The following is a 19,339-nucleotide window of genomic DNA, read 5'->3' on the forward strand; positions in this document are numbered from 1 at the left end:
AATTTAATGAAGTTGCTACAACCATGAAATACAGCAACATGTAGATCAGGCTGGTGAAGTACAGAAAACAGTTCCACGTACCAACTATACAGAGCAGGGTCATGCACAGCAGTTGGATTCTAATCAAATCAAACTTTATTAGTCACATGCGCCCGAATACAAAAAAAAGTGTAGACCTTCCAGTGAAATGCTGACTTATGAGCCCCTAACCAACAGGTGTAGACCTCACAATGAAATGCTGACTTATGAGCCCCTAACCAACAGGTGTAGACCTCACAATGAAATGCTGACTTATGAGCCCCTAACCAACAGGTGTAGACCTCACAATGAAATGCTGACTTATGAGCCCCTAACCAACAGGTGTAGACCTCACAATGAAATGCTGACTTATGAGCCCCTAACCAACAGGTGTAGACCTCACAATGAAATGCTGACTTATGAGCCCCTAACCAACAGGTGTAGACCTCACAATGAAATGCTGACTTATGAGCCCCTAACCAACAGGTGTAGACCTCACAGTGAAATGCTGACTTATGAGCCCCTAACCAACAACGTAGTTGTATATGGATAAGAATAAGCAATAAAAGTAACCCCATATTCAAGTAACCTTATTAAAGAGCAGCAGTAAACTAACAATAGTGAGACTATATACAGTGGGGTACCGGTACAGAGTCAATGTGGAGGCTATATACAGGGTGTTACGGTACAGAGTCAATGTGGAGGCTATATACAGGGTGTTACGGTACAGAGTCAATGTGGAGGCTATATACAGGGGGTACCGGTACAGAGTCAATGTGGAGGTTATATACAGGGGGTACCGGTACAGAGTCAATGTGGAGGCTATATACAGGGGGTATCGGTACAGAGTCAATGTGGAGGCTATATACAGTAGACCTCACAGTGAAATGCTGACTTATGAGCCCCTAACCAACAACGTAGTTGTATATGGATAAGAATAAGCAATAAAAGTAACCCCATATTCAAGTAACCTTATTAAAGAGCAGCAGTAAACTAACAATAGTGAGACTATATACAGTGGGGTACCGGTACAGAGTCAATGTGGAGGCTATATACAGGGTGTTACGGTACAGAGTCAATGTGGAGGCTATATACAGGGTGTTACGGTACAGAGTCAATGTGGAGGCTATATACAGGGGGTACCGGTACAGAGTCAATGTGGAGGTTATATACAGGGGGTACCGGTACAGAGTCAATGTGGAGGCTATATACAGGGGGTATCGGTACAGAGTCAATGTGGAGGCTATATACAGGGTGTTACGGTACAGAGTCAATGTGGTAGCTATATACAGGGTTTTACGGTACAGAGTCAATGTGGAGGTTATATACAGGGTGTACCGGTACAGAGTCAATGTGGAGGCTATATACAGGGTGCTACGGTACAGAGTCAATGTGGAGGCTATATACAGGGTGTTACGGTACAGAGTCAATGTGGTAGCTATATACAGGGTTTTACGGTACAGAGTCAATGTGGAGGTTATATACAGGGAGGTACCGGTACAGAGTCAATGTGGTAGCTATATACAGGGTTTTACGGTACAGAGTCAATGTGGAGGTTATATACAGGGAGGTACCGGTACAGAGTCAATGTGGAGGTTATATACAGGGAGGTACCGGTACAGAGTCAATGTGGAGGCTATATACAGGGAGGTACCGGTACAGAGTCAATGTGGAGGTTATATACAGGGAGGTACCGGTACAGAGTCAATGTGGAGGCTATATACAGGGTGTTACGGTACAGAGTCAATGTGGAGGCTATATACAGGGTGCACCGGTACAGAGTCAATGTGGAGGCTATATACAGGGTGTTACGGTACAGAGTCAATGTGGAGGCTATATACAGGGTGCACCGTTACAGAGTCAATGTGGAGGCTATATACAGGGTGTTACGGTACAGAGTCAATAGTGAGACTATATACAGGGTGTTACGGTACAGAGTCAATGTGCCGGGGCACCGGTTAGTTGAGGTAATATGTACATAAGTTATTAAAGTGACAATGCATAGATGATAACAACAGAGCGTAGCAGTGGTGTAAAAGAGGGGGGCAATGCAAATAGTCTGGGGAGCCATTTGATTAGCTGTTCAGGAGTCTTATGGCTTGGGGGTAGAAGCTGTTTAGGAGCCTCTTGGACCTAGACTTGGCACTCTGGTACCGCTTGCCATGCGGTAGCAGAGAGAAAAGTCTAAGACTAGAGTGGCTGGAGTCTGACAATTTTTAGGGCCTTCCTCTGACGCAGCCTGGTATAGAGGTCCTGGATGGCAGGAAGCCTGTCCCAAGTGATGTACTGGGCCGTACACACTACCCTCTGTAGTGGCTTCCGGTCGGAGGCCGAGCAGTTGCCATAACAGGCATTGATGCTCTCGATGGTGCAGCTGTAAAACCTTTGAGGATCTGAGGACCCATGCCAAATCTTTTGTCTCCTGAGGGGGAATAGGTTTTGTTGTGCCCTCTTCTCTTGCCTTTGTGTGCTTGGACCATCTTAGTTTGTTGGTGATGTGGACACCAAGGAACTTGAAGCTCTCAACCTGCTCCACTGCATCCCCGGCGATGAGAATGGGGGCGTGCTTGGTCCTCCTTTTCCTGTAGTCCACAATCATCTCCTTTGTCTTGATCACGTTGATGGAGAGGTTGTTGTCCTGGCACCACACGGCCAGGTCTCTGACCTCCTCCCTATAGGCTGTCTCGTCGTTGAGGGAGAGGTTGTTGTCCTGGCACCTCCCGGCCAGGTCTCTGACCTCCTTCCTATAGGCTGTCTCGTCGTTGAGGGAGAGGTTGTTGTCCTGGCACCACACGGCCAGGTCTCTGACCTCCTCCCTATAGGCTGTCTCGTCGTTGAGGGAGAGGTTGTTGACCTGGCACTTCCCGGCCAGGTCTCTGACCTCCTCCCTATAGGCTGTCTCGTCGTTGAGGGAGAGGTTGTTGACCTGGCACCTCCCGGCCAGGTCTCTGACCTCCTCCCTATAGGCTGTCTCGTCGTTGAGGGAGAGGTTGTTGTCCTGGCACCTCCCGGCCAGGTCTCTGACCTCCTTCCTATAGGCTGTCTCGTCGTTGAGGGAGAGGTTGTTGACCTGGCACCTCCCGGCCAGGTCTCTGACCTCCTTCCTATAGGCTGTCTCGTCGTTGAGGGAGAGGTTGTTGACCTGGCACCTCCCGGCCAGGTCTCTGACCTCCTCCCTATAGGCTGTCTCGTCGTTGAGGGAGAGGTTGTTGACCTGGCACCTCCCGGCCAGGTCTCTGACCTCCTTCCTATAGGCTGTCTCGTCGTTGAGGGAGAGGTTGTTGTCCTGGCACCTCCCGGCCAGGTCTCTGACCTCCTCCCTATAGGCTGTCTCGTCGTTGTCGGGGATCAGGCCTACGGTTCTGGTCTGGTTTGTCAGCTGGTGAGCATAGCCTGGTCCCAGATCAGTTTGCTCTCTTGATAACTCCAATGCTGTCATTGTCAAGCTAAATGAGTGACAAGGAGTTGGCATGACAGCACAGACAGACTGGCACTCAGGCTAGAACTCAGGCTAGCGTGATCATAGTTCCCTTCAACAACGATGACAACACTCAATACAAAGGAAAGTAAGATACGATTTGTCGGCAAATCCAATGATTCCTGAAACACGAGAGGCATAAAATATATAAAATATGAATATAATGTCCACTCCCAATATAGTGCACTACGTAGGAAATATGGTACAATTTGGGACACACCCAATAATCAAGTTCAGTCCGTGGTCATCACCACCACCTAGCACTTCAAGTAATCAAGGCCATAATAACCCGATATCAAGTAACCAAGGCCATAATAACCCAATATTTATTTAACCTTTATTTAACTAGGAAAGTCAGTTAAGAACAAATTCTTATTTTCAATGACGGCCTAGGAACAGTGGGTTAACTGGCTGTTCAGGGGCAGATTTGTACCTTGTCAGCTCGGGGGTTTTAACTTGCAATCTTCCTGTTACTAGTCCAACGCTCTAACCACTAGGCTACCCTGCCACCAAGTAACAAAGGCCGTAATAACCCGATATCAAGTAACCAAGGCCGTAATAACCCGATATCAAGTAACCAAGGCCATAATAACCCAATATCAAGTAACCAAGGCCGTAATACTCCGTAACCACGGCCATAATAACCCTATATCAAGTAACCAAGGCCGTAATAACACGATATCAAGTAACCAAGGCCGTAATAACCCGATATCAAGTAACCAAGGCCTTATTAACCCGATATCAAGTAACCAAGGCCGTAATAACCCAATATCAAGTAACCAAGGCCGTAATAACCCGATATCAAGTAACCAAGGCCGTAATACTCCGATATCAAGTAACCAAGGCCGTAATAACCCGATATCAAGTAACCAAGGCCGTAATAACCCGATATCAAGTAACCAAGGCCGTAATAACCCGATATCAAGTAACCAAGGCCATAATAACCCGATATCAAGTAACCAAGGCCATAATAACCCAATATCAAGTAACCAAGGCCTTAATAACCCAATATCAAGTAACCAAGGCCGTAATAACCCGATATCAAGTAACCAAGGCCGTAATACTCCGATATCAAGTAACCAAGGCCGTAATAACCCGATATCAAGTAACCAAGGCCGTAATAACCCGATATCAAGTAACCAAGGCCGTAATAACCCGATATCAAGTAACCAAGGCCATAATAACCCGATATCAAGTAACCAAGGCCATAATAACCCAATATCAAGTAACCAAGGCCTTAATAACCACATATCAAGTAACCAAGGCCGTAATAACCCCATATCAAGCAACCAAGGCCGTAATAACCCCATATCAAGCAACCAAGGCCGTAATAACCCCATATCAAGTAGCCAAGGCCGTAATAACCCGATATCAAGTAGCCAAGGCCATAATAACACGATATCAAGTAACCAAGGCCGTAATAACCCCATATCAAGCAACCAAGGCCGTAATAACCCGATATCAAGTAACCAAGGCCATAATAACCCGATATCAAGTAACCAAGGCCGTAATAACCCAATATCAAGTAACCAAGGCCATAATAACCCAATATCAAGCAACCAAGGCCGTAATAACCCGATATCAAGTAACCAAGGCCATAATAACACGATATCAAGTAAGCATGGCCGTAATATGGCCTTACCCTGGGCCTACCCAACATGTCAGTAGTAAGTAATGTCAGTAGCAATTAAAATGTCTATGGCATCTTTTTGTCAACGTAATACAGTATTTCAAACAAGGAACACATATTACATATCAATCGACAGTTGCTTCAGTCCAAAGGAGGAAGAGAGTCCAGTATTGGTGGTCTGCAGTTCACAACCAACCAGCCAATGGTAAGTCACCAGCCAATGGTAAGCCACCAGCCAATGGTAAGCCAGCAGCTCAGACTCACACCCTTAGTAGTAGTCTTTAGAGTTGCTACTTTGGTGTGGGGTTTTCAGGTGTAGTGTACTTTGGAAGAGTGTACTCAGGGTCGCATAGTGCACGCCGTAGCAAAATTTACAAAAACAGGATCGACGGTCCCGATCGACAGTCCCGATCGAAAGTCCCTCCCTGTTTCAGTCCATTTTCTTCTGTGTGGTTTAAGTGTACTCCAATGTAGTCTACTCATATGTAGTGTAGCAGTATGTCAGTACACCTGGATGACCTCATCCCACTCCCTGACAGGCCACACCCCGTTGTCCTGCACGTTGGGCGGAGAGCTCTTCCAGTCCCAGGTCTTTACAGGTGTGTTCCAGGTAGGACCATAGTTAGCTGATACATAGTCTACCGTCTCACAGGGGACACGCACCTTCAGGTCCATCAGCTCAGTCCAGCAGAGAGTAAACTTGGGGAACACATACCTAACAGAATGGGTAGGAAGGAGTCTCTGGTTAGTAAGTCTGGAATGGTATCAAAAACATCTTTAAAATATACACTATGTATGTATACGTATGTATATATGTATATATGTATATGTATATATGTATGTATACATATATATATATATATGTATATGTATATATGTATGTATACGTATATATATATATATACGTATATATATATATATATATATGTATATATATATATATACATATATATATATATATATATATGTATATATATATATATACATATATATATATATATATATATATATATGTATATATATATATACACATACATATATATACATACATACATACATATACATACATATATATACATATATATACATACATACACATACATACATATATATACATATATATACATACATACACATACATACATATATATACATATATATACATACATACACATATATACATACATATATACATACACACATATACATACATATATATACATATATATACATACATACACATACATACATATATATACATATATATACATATATATATATATATATATGTATGTATATGTGTGTATGTATATATATATATATATATATATATATATATATATATATATATATATATATATATATATATATACATACACACATATATATATAGAGGTCTTTCAGCATAGGTCTTTCAGCATGACAATGATCCCCAACACAACGCCCGGGCATTGAAGGAGTTCTGGAGGTCCTGGAGTGGCCTAGCCAGTCTCCAGATCTCAACCCCACAGAAAATCTTTGGAGGGAGTTGAAAGTCCGTGTTGCCCAGCAACAGCCCCAAAACATCACTGCTCTAGAGGAGATCTGCATGGAGGAATGGGCCAAAATACCAGCAACAGTGTGTGAAAACCTTGACTTACAGAAAACGTTTGACCTCTGTCATTGCCAACAAAGGGTATATAACAAAGTATTGAGATAAACTTTTGTTATTGACCAAATACTTATTTTCCACCATAATTTGCAAATAAATTCATTAAAAATCCTACAATGTGATTTTCTGGATTTTTTCTATCGTTTTGTCTGTCATAGTTAAAGTGTACCTATGATGAAAATTACAGGCCTCTCTCATCTTTTTAAGTGGGAGAACTTGCACAATTGGCGGCTGACTAAATACTTGTTTGCCCCACTGTAGTTATATATTATTTTTTAAAGCCCGACGTTCAATGAACTGAAGACTTCTTAGCAGTCATTTTTTATAGTCTATCACTAAGCAACAGTGACTCAGCTCTATACAGTGAGTTAAACAAAGACTTACTTGAATTTCTTCCCACTCTTAGCCTGGGTTCCTCCGTTCCACACAACGTCAGTTTCCTCATAGAAGAAGAAAACGTCCAGTTTAACATCCAGGCCCTGGAAGGACAGTTCCAGGCTATCCTCCACCTACACAGAGACACATAACAACATTAACCCTGGAAGGACAGTTCCAGGCTATCCTCCACCTACACAGAGACACATAACAACATTAACCCTGGAAGGACAGTTCCAGGCTATCCTCCACAGAGACACATAACAACATTAACCCTGGAAGGACAGTTCCAGGCTATCCTCCACCTACACAGAGACACATAACAACATTAACCCTGGAAGGACAGTTCCAGGCTATCCTCCACCTACACAGAAACACATAACAACATTAACCCTGGAAGGACAGTTCCAGGCTATCCTCCACCTACACAGAGACACATAACAACATTAACCCTGGAAGGACAGTTCCAGGCTATCCTCCACCTACACAGAGACACATAACAACATTAACCCTGGAAGGACAGTTCCAGGCTATCCTCCACCTACACAGAGACACATAACAACATTAACCCTGGAAGGACAGTTCCAGGCTATCCTCCACCTACACAGAGACACATAACAACATTAGCCCTGGAAGGACAGTTCCAGGCTATCCTCCCCCTACACAGAGACACATAACAACATTAACCCTGGAAGGACAGTTCCAGGCTATCCTCCACCTACACAGAGACACATAACAACATTAACCCTGGAAGGACGGTACCAGGCTATCCTCCACAGAGACAGATAACAACATTAACCCTGGAAGGACAGTTCCAGGCTATCCTCCACAGAGACACATAACAACATTAACCCTGGAAGGACAGTTCCAGGCTATCCTCCACAGAGACACATAACAACATTAACCCTGGAAGGACGGTTCCAGGCTATCCTCCACCTCCACAGAGACACATAACAACATTAACCCTGGAAGGACGGTACCAGGCTATCCTCCACAGAGACAGATAACAACATTAACCCTGGAAGGACGGTTCCAGGCTATCCTCCACAGAGACACATAACAACATTAACCCTGGAAGGACGGTACCAGGCTATCCTCCACAGAGACACATAACAACATTAACCCTGGAAGGACAGTTCCAGGCTATCCTCCACCTACACAGAGACACATAACAACATTAACCCTGGAAGGACAGTTCCAGGCTATCCTCCACCTACACAGAGACACATAACAACATTAACCCTGGAAGGACGGTTCCAGGCTATCCTCCACAGAGACACATAACAACATTAACCCTGGAAGGACAGTTCCAGGCTATCCTCCACAGAGACACATAACAACATTAACCCTGGAAGGACGGTACCAGGCTATCCTCCACAGAGACACATAACAACATTAACCCTGGAAGGACGGTACCAGGCTATCCTCCACAGAGACAGATAACAACATTAACCCTGGAAGGACAGTACCAGGCTATCCTCCACCTACACAGAGACACATAACAACATTAACCCTGGAAGGACAGTTCCAGGCTATCCTCCACAGAGACAGATAACAACATTAACCCTGGAAGGACAGTTCCAGGCTATCCTCCACAGAGACACATAACAACATTAACCCTGGAAGGACAGTTCCAGGCTATCCTCCACAGAGACAGATAACAACATTAACCCTGGAAGGACAGTTCCAGGCTATCCTCCACAGAGACACATAACATTAACCCTGGAAGGACGGTACCAGGCTATCCTCCACAGAGACAGATAACAACATTAACCCTGGAAGGACAGTTCCAGGCTATCCTCCACAGAGACACATAACAACATTAACCCTGGAAGGACGGTACCAGGCTATCCTCCACAGAAACAGATAACAACATTAACCCTGGAAGGACGGTACCAGGCTATCCTCCACAGAGACAGATACAACACATTGACTGGGAATACGTCTGAAATGGCACCCTATTCACTATTTAGTTCACTACATTGTGACCAGGACTCAGGTCAAAAGTAGTGCACTATAGAATAGGGTGCCATTTGAAACACACATAATGACTCAACATGATGTGTCTAATAGTACACTTTATGATCTCATACTGTACCTTTCCAAACTTGTGTTTCAACGGAAGGCCAGCCTTTTGAAAAGCTTGAGATATATCATGTCTGTAGTCTTTAATCCAGATGCCCAGGTCCACATCTTTACTGTAGGGAATGATACCACACTGCCGAAACCAACCTGTGGAGAGATGAGTAGAGACGGAGGCCATGTTAACCTGTAGGGAGTGATACTATAGGGAGTGATACTATAGGTAGTGATACTATAGGGAGTGATACTATAGGGAGTAGAGACGGAGGCCATGTTAACCTGTAGGGAGTGATGCTATAGGGAGTAGAGACGGAGGCCATGTTAACCTGTAGGGAGTGATACTATAGGGAGTGATACTATAGGGAGTGATACTATAGGGAGTAGAGACGGAGGCCATGTTAACCTGTAGGGAGTGATACTATAGGGAGTGATACTATAGGTAGTGATACTATAGGGAGTGATACTATAGGGAGTAGAGACGGAGGCCATGTTAACCTGTAGGGAGTGATGCTATAGGGAGTAGAGACGGAGGCCATGTTAACCTGTAGGGAGTGATACTATAGGGAGTGATACTATAGGGAGTGATACTATAGGGAGTAGAGACGGAGGCCATGTTAACCTGTAGGGAGTGATACTATAGGGAGTGATACTATAGGGAGTAGAGACGAAGGCCATGTTACCCTGTAGGGAGTGATACTATAGGGAGCGATACTATAGGGAGTAGAGACGAAGGCCATGTTGACCTGTAGGGAGTGATACTATAGGGAGTGATACTATAGGGAGTAGAGACGAAGGCCATGTTAACCTGTAGGGAGTGATACTATAGGGAGTGATACTATAGGGAGTAGAGACGAAGGCCATGTTAACCTGTAGGGAGTGATACTGTAGTGAGTGATACTGTAGAGAGTAGAGACGGAGGCCATGTTAACCTGTAGGGAGTGATACTATAGGGAGTGATACTATAGGGAGTAGAGACGGAGGCCATGTTAACCTGTAGGGAGTGATACTATAGGGAGTTATACTATAGGGAGTAGAGACGAAGGCCATGTTACCCTGTAGGGAGTGATACTATAGGGAGTGATACTATAGGGAGTGATACTATAGGGAGTGATACTATAGGGAGTGATACTATAGGGAGTGATACTATAGGGAGTAGAGACGGAGGCCATGTTAACCTGTAGGGAGTGATACTATAGGGAGTGATACTATAGGGAGTAGAGACGAAGGCCATGTTAACCTGTAGGGAGTGATACTATAGGGAGTGATACTATAGGGAGTGATACTATAGGGAGTAGAGACGGAGGCCATGTTAACCTGTAGGGAGTGATACTATAGGGAGTGATACTATAGGGAGTAGAGACGAAGGCCATGTTAACCTGTAGGGAGTGATACTGTAGTGAGTGATACTGTAGGGAGTAGAGACGGAGGCCATGTTAACCTGTAGGGAGTGATACTATAGGGAGTGATACTATAGGGAGTGATACTATAGGGAGTGATACTATAGGGAGTAGAGACGGAGGCCATGTTAACCTGTAGGGAGTGATACTATAGGGAGTGATACTATAGGGAGTAGAGACGAAGGCCATGTTAACCTGTAGGGAGTGATACTATAGGGAGTGATACTATAGGGAGTGATACTATAGGGAGTGATCCTATAGGGAGTAGAGACGGAGGCCATGTTAACCTGTAGGGAGTGATACTATAGGGAGTGATACTATAGGGAGTAGAGACGAAGGCCAAGTTAACCTGTAGGGAGTGATACTGTAGTGAGTGATACTGTAGTGAGTGATACTGTAGGGAGTAGAGACGGAGGCCATGTTAACCTGTAGGGAGTGATACTATAGGGAGTGATACTATAGGGAGTAGAGACGGAGGCCATGTTAACCTGTAGGGAGTGATACTATAGGGAGTGATACTATAGGGAGTAGAGACGAAGGCCAAGTTAACCTGTAGGGAGTGATACTATAGGGAGTGATACTATAGGGAGTAGAGACGAAGGCCATGTTAACCTGTAGGGAGTGATACTATAGGGAGTGATACTGTAGGGAGTAGAGACAAAGGCCATGTTAACCTGTAGGTAGTGATACTATAGGGAGTGATACTATAGGGAGTAGAGACGAAGGCCATGTTAACCTGTAGGGAGTGATACTATAGGGAGTAGAGACAAAGGCCATGTTAACCTGTAGGTAGTGATACTATAGGGAGTGATACTATAGGGAGTAGAGACGAAGGCCATGTTAACCTGTAGGGAGTGATACTGTAGTGAGTGAAACTGTAGTGAGTGATACTGTAGGGAGTGATACTATAGGGAGTGATACTATAGGGAGTGATACTGTAGGGAGTGATACTATAGGGAGTGATACTATAGGGAGTGATACTATAGGGAGTGATAATGTAGTGAGTGATACTATAGGTAGTGATACTGTAGGGAGTGATACTATAGGGAGTAGAGACGAAGGCCATGTTAACCTGTAGGGAGTGATACTGTAGTGAGTGATACTGTAGTGAGTGATACTGTAGGGAGTGATACTGTAGGGAGTGATACTATAGGGAGTGATACTGCAGGTAATGATACTGCAGGTAATGATACTGCAGGTAATGATACTGCAGGTAATGATACTGCAGGCAATGATACTGCAGGCAATGATACCGTAGGGAGTGATACTGTAGGTAATGATACTGCAGGCAATGATACTGTGGGTAATGATACCGTAGGGAGTGATACCGTAGGGAGTGATACTATAGGGAGTGATACTATAGGGAGTAGAGACGAAGGCCATGTTAACCTGTAGGGAGTGATACTGTAGTGAGTGATACTGTAGGGAGTGATACTATAGGGAGTGATACTATTGGGAGTGATACTATAGGGAGTAGAGACGAAGGCCATGTTAAACTGTAGGGAGTGATACTGTAGTGAGTGATACTGTAGGGAGTGATACTGTAGGGAGTGATACTATAGGGAGTGATACCGCAGGTAATGATACTGCAGATAATGATACTATAGGGAGTGATACTGCAGGTAATGATACTGCAGGTAATGATACTGCAGGCAATGATACTGCAGGCAATGATACTGCAGGCAATGATACCGTAGGGAGTGATACTGTAGGTAATGATACTGCAGGCAATGATACTGTGGGTAATGATACCGTAGGGAGTGATACCGTAGGGAGTGATACCGTAGGGAGTGATACCGTAGGTAGGGTTATGGTTATGTAGGGTTGTTGTTATGTAGAGTTAGGGTCATGTAGGGTTGTTGTTATGTAGTGTTAGGGTTATGTAGAGTTAGGGTCATGTAGGGTTGTTGTTATGTAGAGTTGTTGTTATGTAGAGTTAGGGTCATGTAGGGTTGTTGTTATGTAGAGTTAGGGTAATGTAGGGTTGTTGTTATGTAGAGTTAGGGTCATGTAGGGTTGTTGTTATGTAGAGTTAGGGTCATGTAGGGTTGTTGTTATGTAGAGTTAGGGTTATGCAGAGTTGTTGTTATGTAGAGTTAGGGTTCAGCAGGGTTGTTGTTATGTAGAGTTGTTGTTATGTAGAGTTGTTGTTATGTAGAGTTGTTGTTATGTAGAGTTGTTGTTATGTAGAGTTGTTGTTATGTAGGGTTGTTGTTATGTAGGGTTGTTGTTATGTAGAGTTAGGGTTATGTAGAGTTAGGGTTATGTAGAGTTAGGGTTATGTAGAGTTAGGGTTATGTAGAGTTAGGGTTATGCAGAGTTAGGGTTATGCAGAGTTAGGGTTATGCAGAGTTAGGGTTATGCAGAGTTAGGGTTATGCAGAGTTAGGGTTATGTAGAGTTAGGGTTATGTAGAGTTAGGGTTATGCAGGGTTGTTGTTATGTAGAGTTGTTGTTATGTAGAGTTAGGGTCATGTAGGGTTGTTGTTATGTAGAGTTAGGGTCATGTAGGGTTGTTGTTATGTAGAGTTGTTGTTATGTAGAGTTGTTGTTATGTAGAGTTAGGGTTATGTAGAGTTAGGGTTATGTAGAGTTAGGGTTATGTAGAGTTAGGGTTATGTAGAGTTAGGGTTATGTAGAGTTAGGGTTATGTAGAGTTAGGGTTATGTAGGGTTGTTGTTATGTAGAGTTAGGGTTATGTAGAGTTAGGGTTATGTAGAGTTAGGGTTATGTAGAGTTAGGGTCATGTAGGGTTGTTGTTATGTAGAGTTGTTGTTATGTAGAGTTAGGGTCATGTAGGGTTGTTGTTATGTAGAGTTAGGGTCATGTAGGGTTGTTGTTATGTAGAGTTAGGGTCATGTAGGGTTGTTGTTATGTAGAGTTAGGGTTATGCAGAGTTGTTGTTATGTAGAGTTAGGGTTATGCAGGGTTGTTGTTATGTAGAGTTGTTGTTATGTAGAGTTGTTGTTATGTAGAGTTAGGGTTATGTAGGGTTGTTGTTATGTAGAGTTAGGGTTATGTAGAGTTAGGGTTATGTAGAGTTAGGGTTATGTAGAGTTAGGGTTATGTAGAGTTAGGGTTATGTAGAGTTAGGGTTATGCAGAGTTAGGGTTATGTAGAGTTAGGGTTATGTAGAGTTAGGGTTATGCAGGGTTGTTGTTATGTAGAGTTGTTGTTATGTAGAGTTAGGGTTATGTAGAGTTGTTGTTATGTAGAGTTAGGGTCATGTAGGGTTGTTGTTATGTAGAGTTAGGGTCATGTAGGGTTGTTGTTATGTAGAGTTAGGGTTATGCAGGGTTGTTGTTATGTAGAGTTGTTGTTATGTAGAGTTGTTGTTATGTAGAGTTAGGGTTATGTAGGGTTGTTGTTATGTAGAGTTGTTGTTATGTAGAGTTGTTGTTATGTAGAGTTAGGGTTATGTAGAGTTGTTGTTATGTAGAGTTAGGGTTATGCAGGGTTGTTGTTATGTAGTTGTTGTTATGTAGAGTTGTTGTTATGTAGAGTTGTTGTTATGTAGAGTTGTTGTTATGTAGAGTTAGGGTTATGTAGGGTTTTTGTTATGTAGAGTTAGGGTTATGTAGAGTTAGGGTTATGTAGAGTTAGGGTTATGTAGAGTTAGGGTTATGCAGAGTTAGGGTTATGCAGAGTTAGGGTTATGCAGAGTTAGGGTTATGTAGAGTTAGGGTTATGTAGAGTTAGGGTTATGCAGGGTTGTTGTTATGTAGAGTTGTTGTTATGTAGGGTTGTTGTTATGTAGAGTTAGGGTCATGTAGGGTTGTTGTTATGTAGAGTTAGGGTTATGTAGGGTTGTTGTTATGTAGAGTTAGGGTTATGTAGAGTTAGGGTTATGTAGAGTTAGGGTTATGTAGGGTTGTTGTTATGTAGAGTTAGGGTTATGTAGAGTTAGGGTTATGTAGAGTTAGGGTTATGTAGAGTTAGGGTTATGTAGAGTTAGGGTTATGTCGAGTTAGGGTTATGTAGGGTTGTTGTTATGTAGAGTTAGGGTTATGTAGAGTTAGGGTTATGTAGAGTTAGGGTTATGTAGTGTTAGGGTTATGTAGTGTTAGGGTTATGTAGAGTTAGGGTCATGTAGGGTTGTTGTTATGTAGAGTTGTTGTTATGTAGAGTTAGGGTCATGTAGGGTTGTTGTTATGTAGAGTTAGGGTCATGTAGGGTTGTTGTTATGTAGAGTTAGGGTCATGTAGGGTTGTTGTTATGTAGAGTTAGGGTTATGCAGAGTTGTTGTTATGTAGAGTTAGGGTTATGCAGGGTTGTTGTTATGTAGAGTTGTTGTTATGTAGAGTTGTTGTTATGTAGAGTTAGGGTTATGTAGGGTTGTTGTAATGTAGAGTTAGGGTTATGTAGAGTTAGGGTTATGTAGAGTTAGGGTTATGTAGAGTTAGGGTTATGTAGAGTTAGGGTTATGCAGAGTTAGGGTTATGCAGAGTTAGGGTTATGTAGAGTTAGGGTTATGCAGGGTTGTTGTTATGTAGAGTTGTTGTTATGTAGGGTTGTTGTTATGTAGAGTTAGGGTTATGTAGAGTTGTTGTTATGTAGAGTTAGGGTCATGTAGGGTTGTTGTTATGTAGAGTTAGGGTCATGTAGGGTTGTTGTTATGTAGAGTTAGGGTCATGTAGGGTTGTTGTTCTGTAGAGTTAGGGTTATGCAGAGTTGTTGTTATGTAGAGTTAGGGTTATGCAGGGTTGTTGTTATGTAGAGTTGTTGTTATGTAGAGTTAAGGTTATGTAGAGTTAGGGTTATGTAGAGTTAGGGTTATGTAGAGTTAGGGTTATGTAGAGTTAGGGTTATGTAGAGTTAGGGTTATGTAGAGTTAGGGTTATGCAGAGTTAGGGTTATGTAGAGTTAGGGTTATGTAGAGTTAGGGTTATGCAGGGTTGTTGTTATGTAGAGTTAGGGTTATGTAGGGTTGTGTAGGGTTGTTGTTATGTAGAGTTAGGGTTATGTAGGGTTGTTGTTATGTAGAGTTAGGGTTATGTAGAGTTAGGGTTATGTAGGGTTGTTGTTATGTAGAGTTAGGTTTATGTAGAGTTAGGGTTATGTAGAGTTAGGGTTATGTAGAGTTAGGGTTATGTAGAGTTAGGGTTATGTAGAGTTAGGGTTATGTAGAGTTAGGGTTATGTTGGGTTGTTGTTATGTCAAGTTAGGGTTATGTAGGGTTAGGGTTATGTAGAGTTAGGGTTATGTAGAGTTAGGGTTATGTAGGGTTGTTGTTATGTAGAGTTAGGGTTATGTAGAGTTAGGGTTATGTAGAGTTAGGGTTATGTAGGGTTGTTGTTATGTCAAGTTAGGGTTATGTAGGGTTAGGGTTATGTAGGGTTTTTGTTATGTAGAGTTAGGGTTATGCAGGGTTGTTGTTATGTAGAGTTAGGGTTATGTAGGGTTGTTGTTATGTAGAGTTAGGGTTATGTAGGGTTGTTGTTATGTAGAGTTAGGGTTATGTAGGGTTGTTGTTATGTAGAGTTAGGGTTATGCAGAGTTGTTGTTATGTAGAGTTAGGGTTATGTAGGGTTGTTGTTATGTAGAGTTAGGGTTATGTAGAGTTAGGGTTATGTAGAGTTAGGGTTATGTAGGGTTGTTGTTATGTAGAGTTAGGGTTATGTAGAGTTAGGGTTATGTAGAGTTAGGGTTATGTAGAGTTAGGGTTATGCAGGGTTGTTGTTATGTAGAGTTAGGGTTATGCAGGGTTGTTGTTATGTAGAGTTAGGGTTATGTAGGGTTGTTGTTATGTAGAGTTAGGGTTATGTAGAGTTAGGGTTATGTAGAGTTAGGGTTATGTAGGGTTGTTGTTATGTCAAGTTAGGGTTATGTAGAGTTAGGGTTATGTAGAGTTAGGGTTATGTAGAGTTAGGGTTATGTAGGGTTAGGGTTATGTAGGGTTGTTGTTATGTAGGGTTAGGGTTATGTAGAGTTAGGGTTATGTAGAGTTAGGGTTATGTAGAGTTAGGGTTATGTAGAGTTAGGGTTATGTAGAGTTAGGGTTATGTAGAGTTAGGGTTATGTAGAGTTAGGGTTATGTAGAGTTAGGGTTATGTAGAGTTAGGGTTATGTAGGGTTGTTGTTATGTAGAGTTAGGGTTATGTAGAGTTAGGGTTATGTAGAGTTAGGGTTATGTAGTGTTAGGGTTATGTAGAGTTAGGGTCATGTAGGGTTGTTGTTATGTAGAGTTAGGGTTATGTAGAGTTAGGGTTATGTAGAGTTAGGGTTATGTAGAGTTAGGGTTATGTAGAGTTAGGGTTATGTAGGGTTGTTGTTATGTAGAGTTAGGGTTATGTAGAGTTAGGGTTATGTAGTGTTAGGGTTATGTAGTGTTAGGGTTATGTAGAGTTAGGGTCATGTAGGGTTGTTGTTATGTAGAGTTGTTGTTATGTAGAGTTAGGGTCATGTAGGGTTGTTGTTATGTAGAGTTAGGGTCATGTAGGGTTGTTGTTATGTAGAGTTAGGGTCATGTAGGGTTGTTGTTATGTAGAGTTAGGGTTATGCAGAGTTGTTGTTATGTAGAGTTAGGGTTATGCAGGGTTGTTGTTATGTAGAGTTGTTGTTATGTAGAGTTGTTGTTATGTAGAGTTAGGGTTATGTAGGGTTGTTGTTATGTAGAGTTAGGGTTATGTAGAGTTAGGGTTATGTAGAGTTAGGGTTATGTAGAGTTAGGGTTATGCAGGGTTGTTGTTATGTAGAGTTGTTGTTATGTAGAGTTAGGGTTATGTAGAGTTAGGGTTATGTAGAGTTAGGGTCATGTAGGGTTGTTGTTATGTAGAGTTAGGGTCATGTAGGGTTGTTGTTATGTAGAGTTAGGGTCATGTAGGGTTGTTGTTATGTAGAGTTAGGGTTATGCAGGGTTGTTGTTATGTAGAGTTGTTGTTATGTAGAGTTAGGGTTATGTAGAGTTGTTGTTATGTAGAGTTGTTGTTATGTAGAGTTGTTGTTATGTAGAGTTAGGGTTATGTAGAGTTAGGGTTATGTAGAGTTAGGGTTATGCAGGGTTGTTGTTATGTAGAGTTGTTGTTATGTAGAGTTGTTGTTATGTAGAGTTAGGGTTATGTAGAGTTAGGGTTATGTAGGGTTTTTGTTATGTAGAGTTAGGGTTATGTAGAGTTAGGGTTATGTAGAGTTAGGGTTATGTAGAGTTAGGGTTATGTAGAGTTAGGGTTATGTAGAGTTAGGGTTATGCAGAGTTAGGGTTATGTAGAGTTAGGGTTATGTAGAGTTAGGGTTATGCAGGGTTGTTGTTATGTAGAGTTGTTGTTATGTAGAGTTGTTGTTATGTAGAGTTAGGGTTATGTAGAGTTAGGGTTATGTAGGGTTTTTGTTATGTAGAGTTAGGGTTATGTAGAGTTAGGGTTATGTAGAGTTAGGGTTATGTAGAGTTAGGGTTATGTAGAGTTAGGGTTATGTAGAGTTAGGGTTATGTAGAGTTAGGGTTATGCAGAGTTAGGGTTATGCAGAGTTAGGGTTATGCAGAGTTAGGGTTATGCAGAGTTAGGGTTATGTAGAGTTAGGGTTATGTAGAGTTAGGGTTATGCAGGGTTGTTGTTATGTAGAGTTGTTGTTATGTAGGGTTGTTGTTATGTAGAGTTAGGGTCATGTAGGGTTGTTGTTATGTAGAGTTAGGGTTATGTAGGGTTGTTGTTATGTAGAGTTAGGGTTATGTAGAGTTAGGGTTATGTAGAGTTAGGGTTATGTAGGGTTGTTGTTATGTAGAGTTAGGGTTATGTAGAGTTAGGGTTATGTAGAGTTAGGGTTATGTAGAGTTAGGGTTATGTAGAGTTAGGGTTATGTAGAGTTAGGGTTATGTAGGGTTGTTGTTATGTAGAGTTAGGGTTATGTAGAGTTAGGGTTATGTAGAGTTAGGGTTATGTAGTGTTAGGGTTATGTAGTGTTAGGGTTATGTAGAGTTAGGGTCATGTAGGGTTGTTGTTATGTAGAGTTGTTGTTATGTAGAGTTAGGGTCATGTAGGGTTGTTGTTATGTAGAGTTAGGGTCATGTAGGGTTGTTGTTATGTAGAGTTAGGGTCATGTAGGGTTGTTGTTATGTAGAGTTAGGGTTATGCAGAGTTGTTGTTATGTAGAGTTAGGGTTATGCAGGGTTGTTGTTATGTAGAGTTGTTGTTATGTAGAGTTGTTGTTATGTAGAGTTGTTGTTATGTAGAGTTAGGGTTATGTAGGGTTGTTGTAATGTAGAGTTAGGGTTATGTAGAGTTAGGGTTATGTAGAGTTAGGGTTATGTAGAGTTAGGGTTATGTAGAGTTAGGGTTATGCAGAGTTAGGGTTATGCAGAGTTAGGGTTATGTAGAGTTAGGGTTATGCAGGGTTGTTGTTATGTAGAGTTGTTGTTATGTAGGGTTGTTGTTATGTAGAGTTAGGGTTATGTAGAGTTGTTGTTATGTAGAGTTAGGGTCATGTAGGGTTGTTGTTATGTAGAGTTAGGGTCATGTAGGGTTGTTGTTATGTAGAGTTAGGGTCATGTAGGGTTGTTGTTCTGTAGAGTTAGGGTTATGCAGAGTTGTTGTTATGTAGAGTTAGGGTTATGCAGGGTTGTTGTTATGTAGAGTTGTTGTTATGTAGAGTTGTTGTTATGTAGAGTTAAGGTTATGTAGAGTTAGGGTTATGTAGAGTTAGGGTTATGTAGAGTTAGGGTTATGTAGAGTTAGGGTTATGTAGAGTTAGGGTTATGTAGAGTTAGGGTTATGT

The 19,339-nt window shown here is 42.1% G+C and overlaps 1 protein-coding gene across 1 annotated transcript in view; it reads right to left on the minus strand.

The window, feature by feature from the left end:
* Positions 1–115: 115 nt before the first annotated feature.
* Positions 116–19,339, minus strand: part of LOC139408258 (ribitol-5-phosphate transferase FKTN-like) — a 45,418-nt gene continuing 26,194 nt past the window's right edge. The window contains exons 8-10 of the mRNA XM_071151940.1: positions 9,251–9,384; positions 7,162–7,286; positions 116–5,841 (exon numbers count right to left, since the gene is read on the minus strand). Of these exons, the coding sequence (XP_071008041.1) occupies positions 5,628–5,841; positions 7,162–7,286; positions 9,251–9,384 (473 nt within the window). The 3' untranslated portion in view covers positions 116–5,627. The remainder of the gene's footprint in view (positions 5,842–7,161; positions 7,287–9,250; positions 9,385–19,339) is intronic.

Source organism: Oncorhynchus clarkii, chromosome 5, assembly GCF_045791955.1.
Source record: "Oncorhynchus clarkii lewisi isolate Uvic-CL-2024 chromosome 5, UVic_Ocla_1.0, whole genome shotgun sequence".
NCBI lineage: Eukaryota > Metazoa > Chordata > Actinopteri > Salmoniformes > Salmonidae > Oncorhynchus > Oncorhynchus clarkii.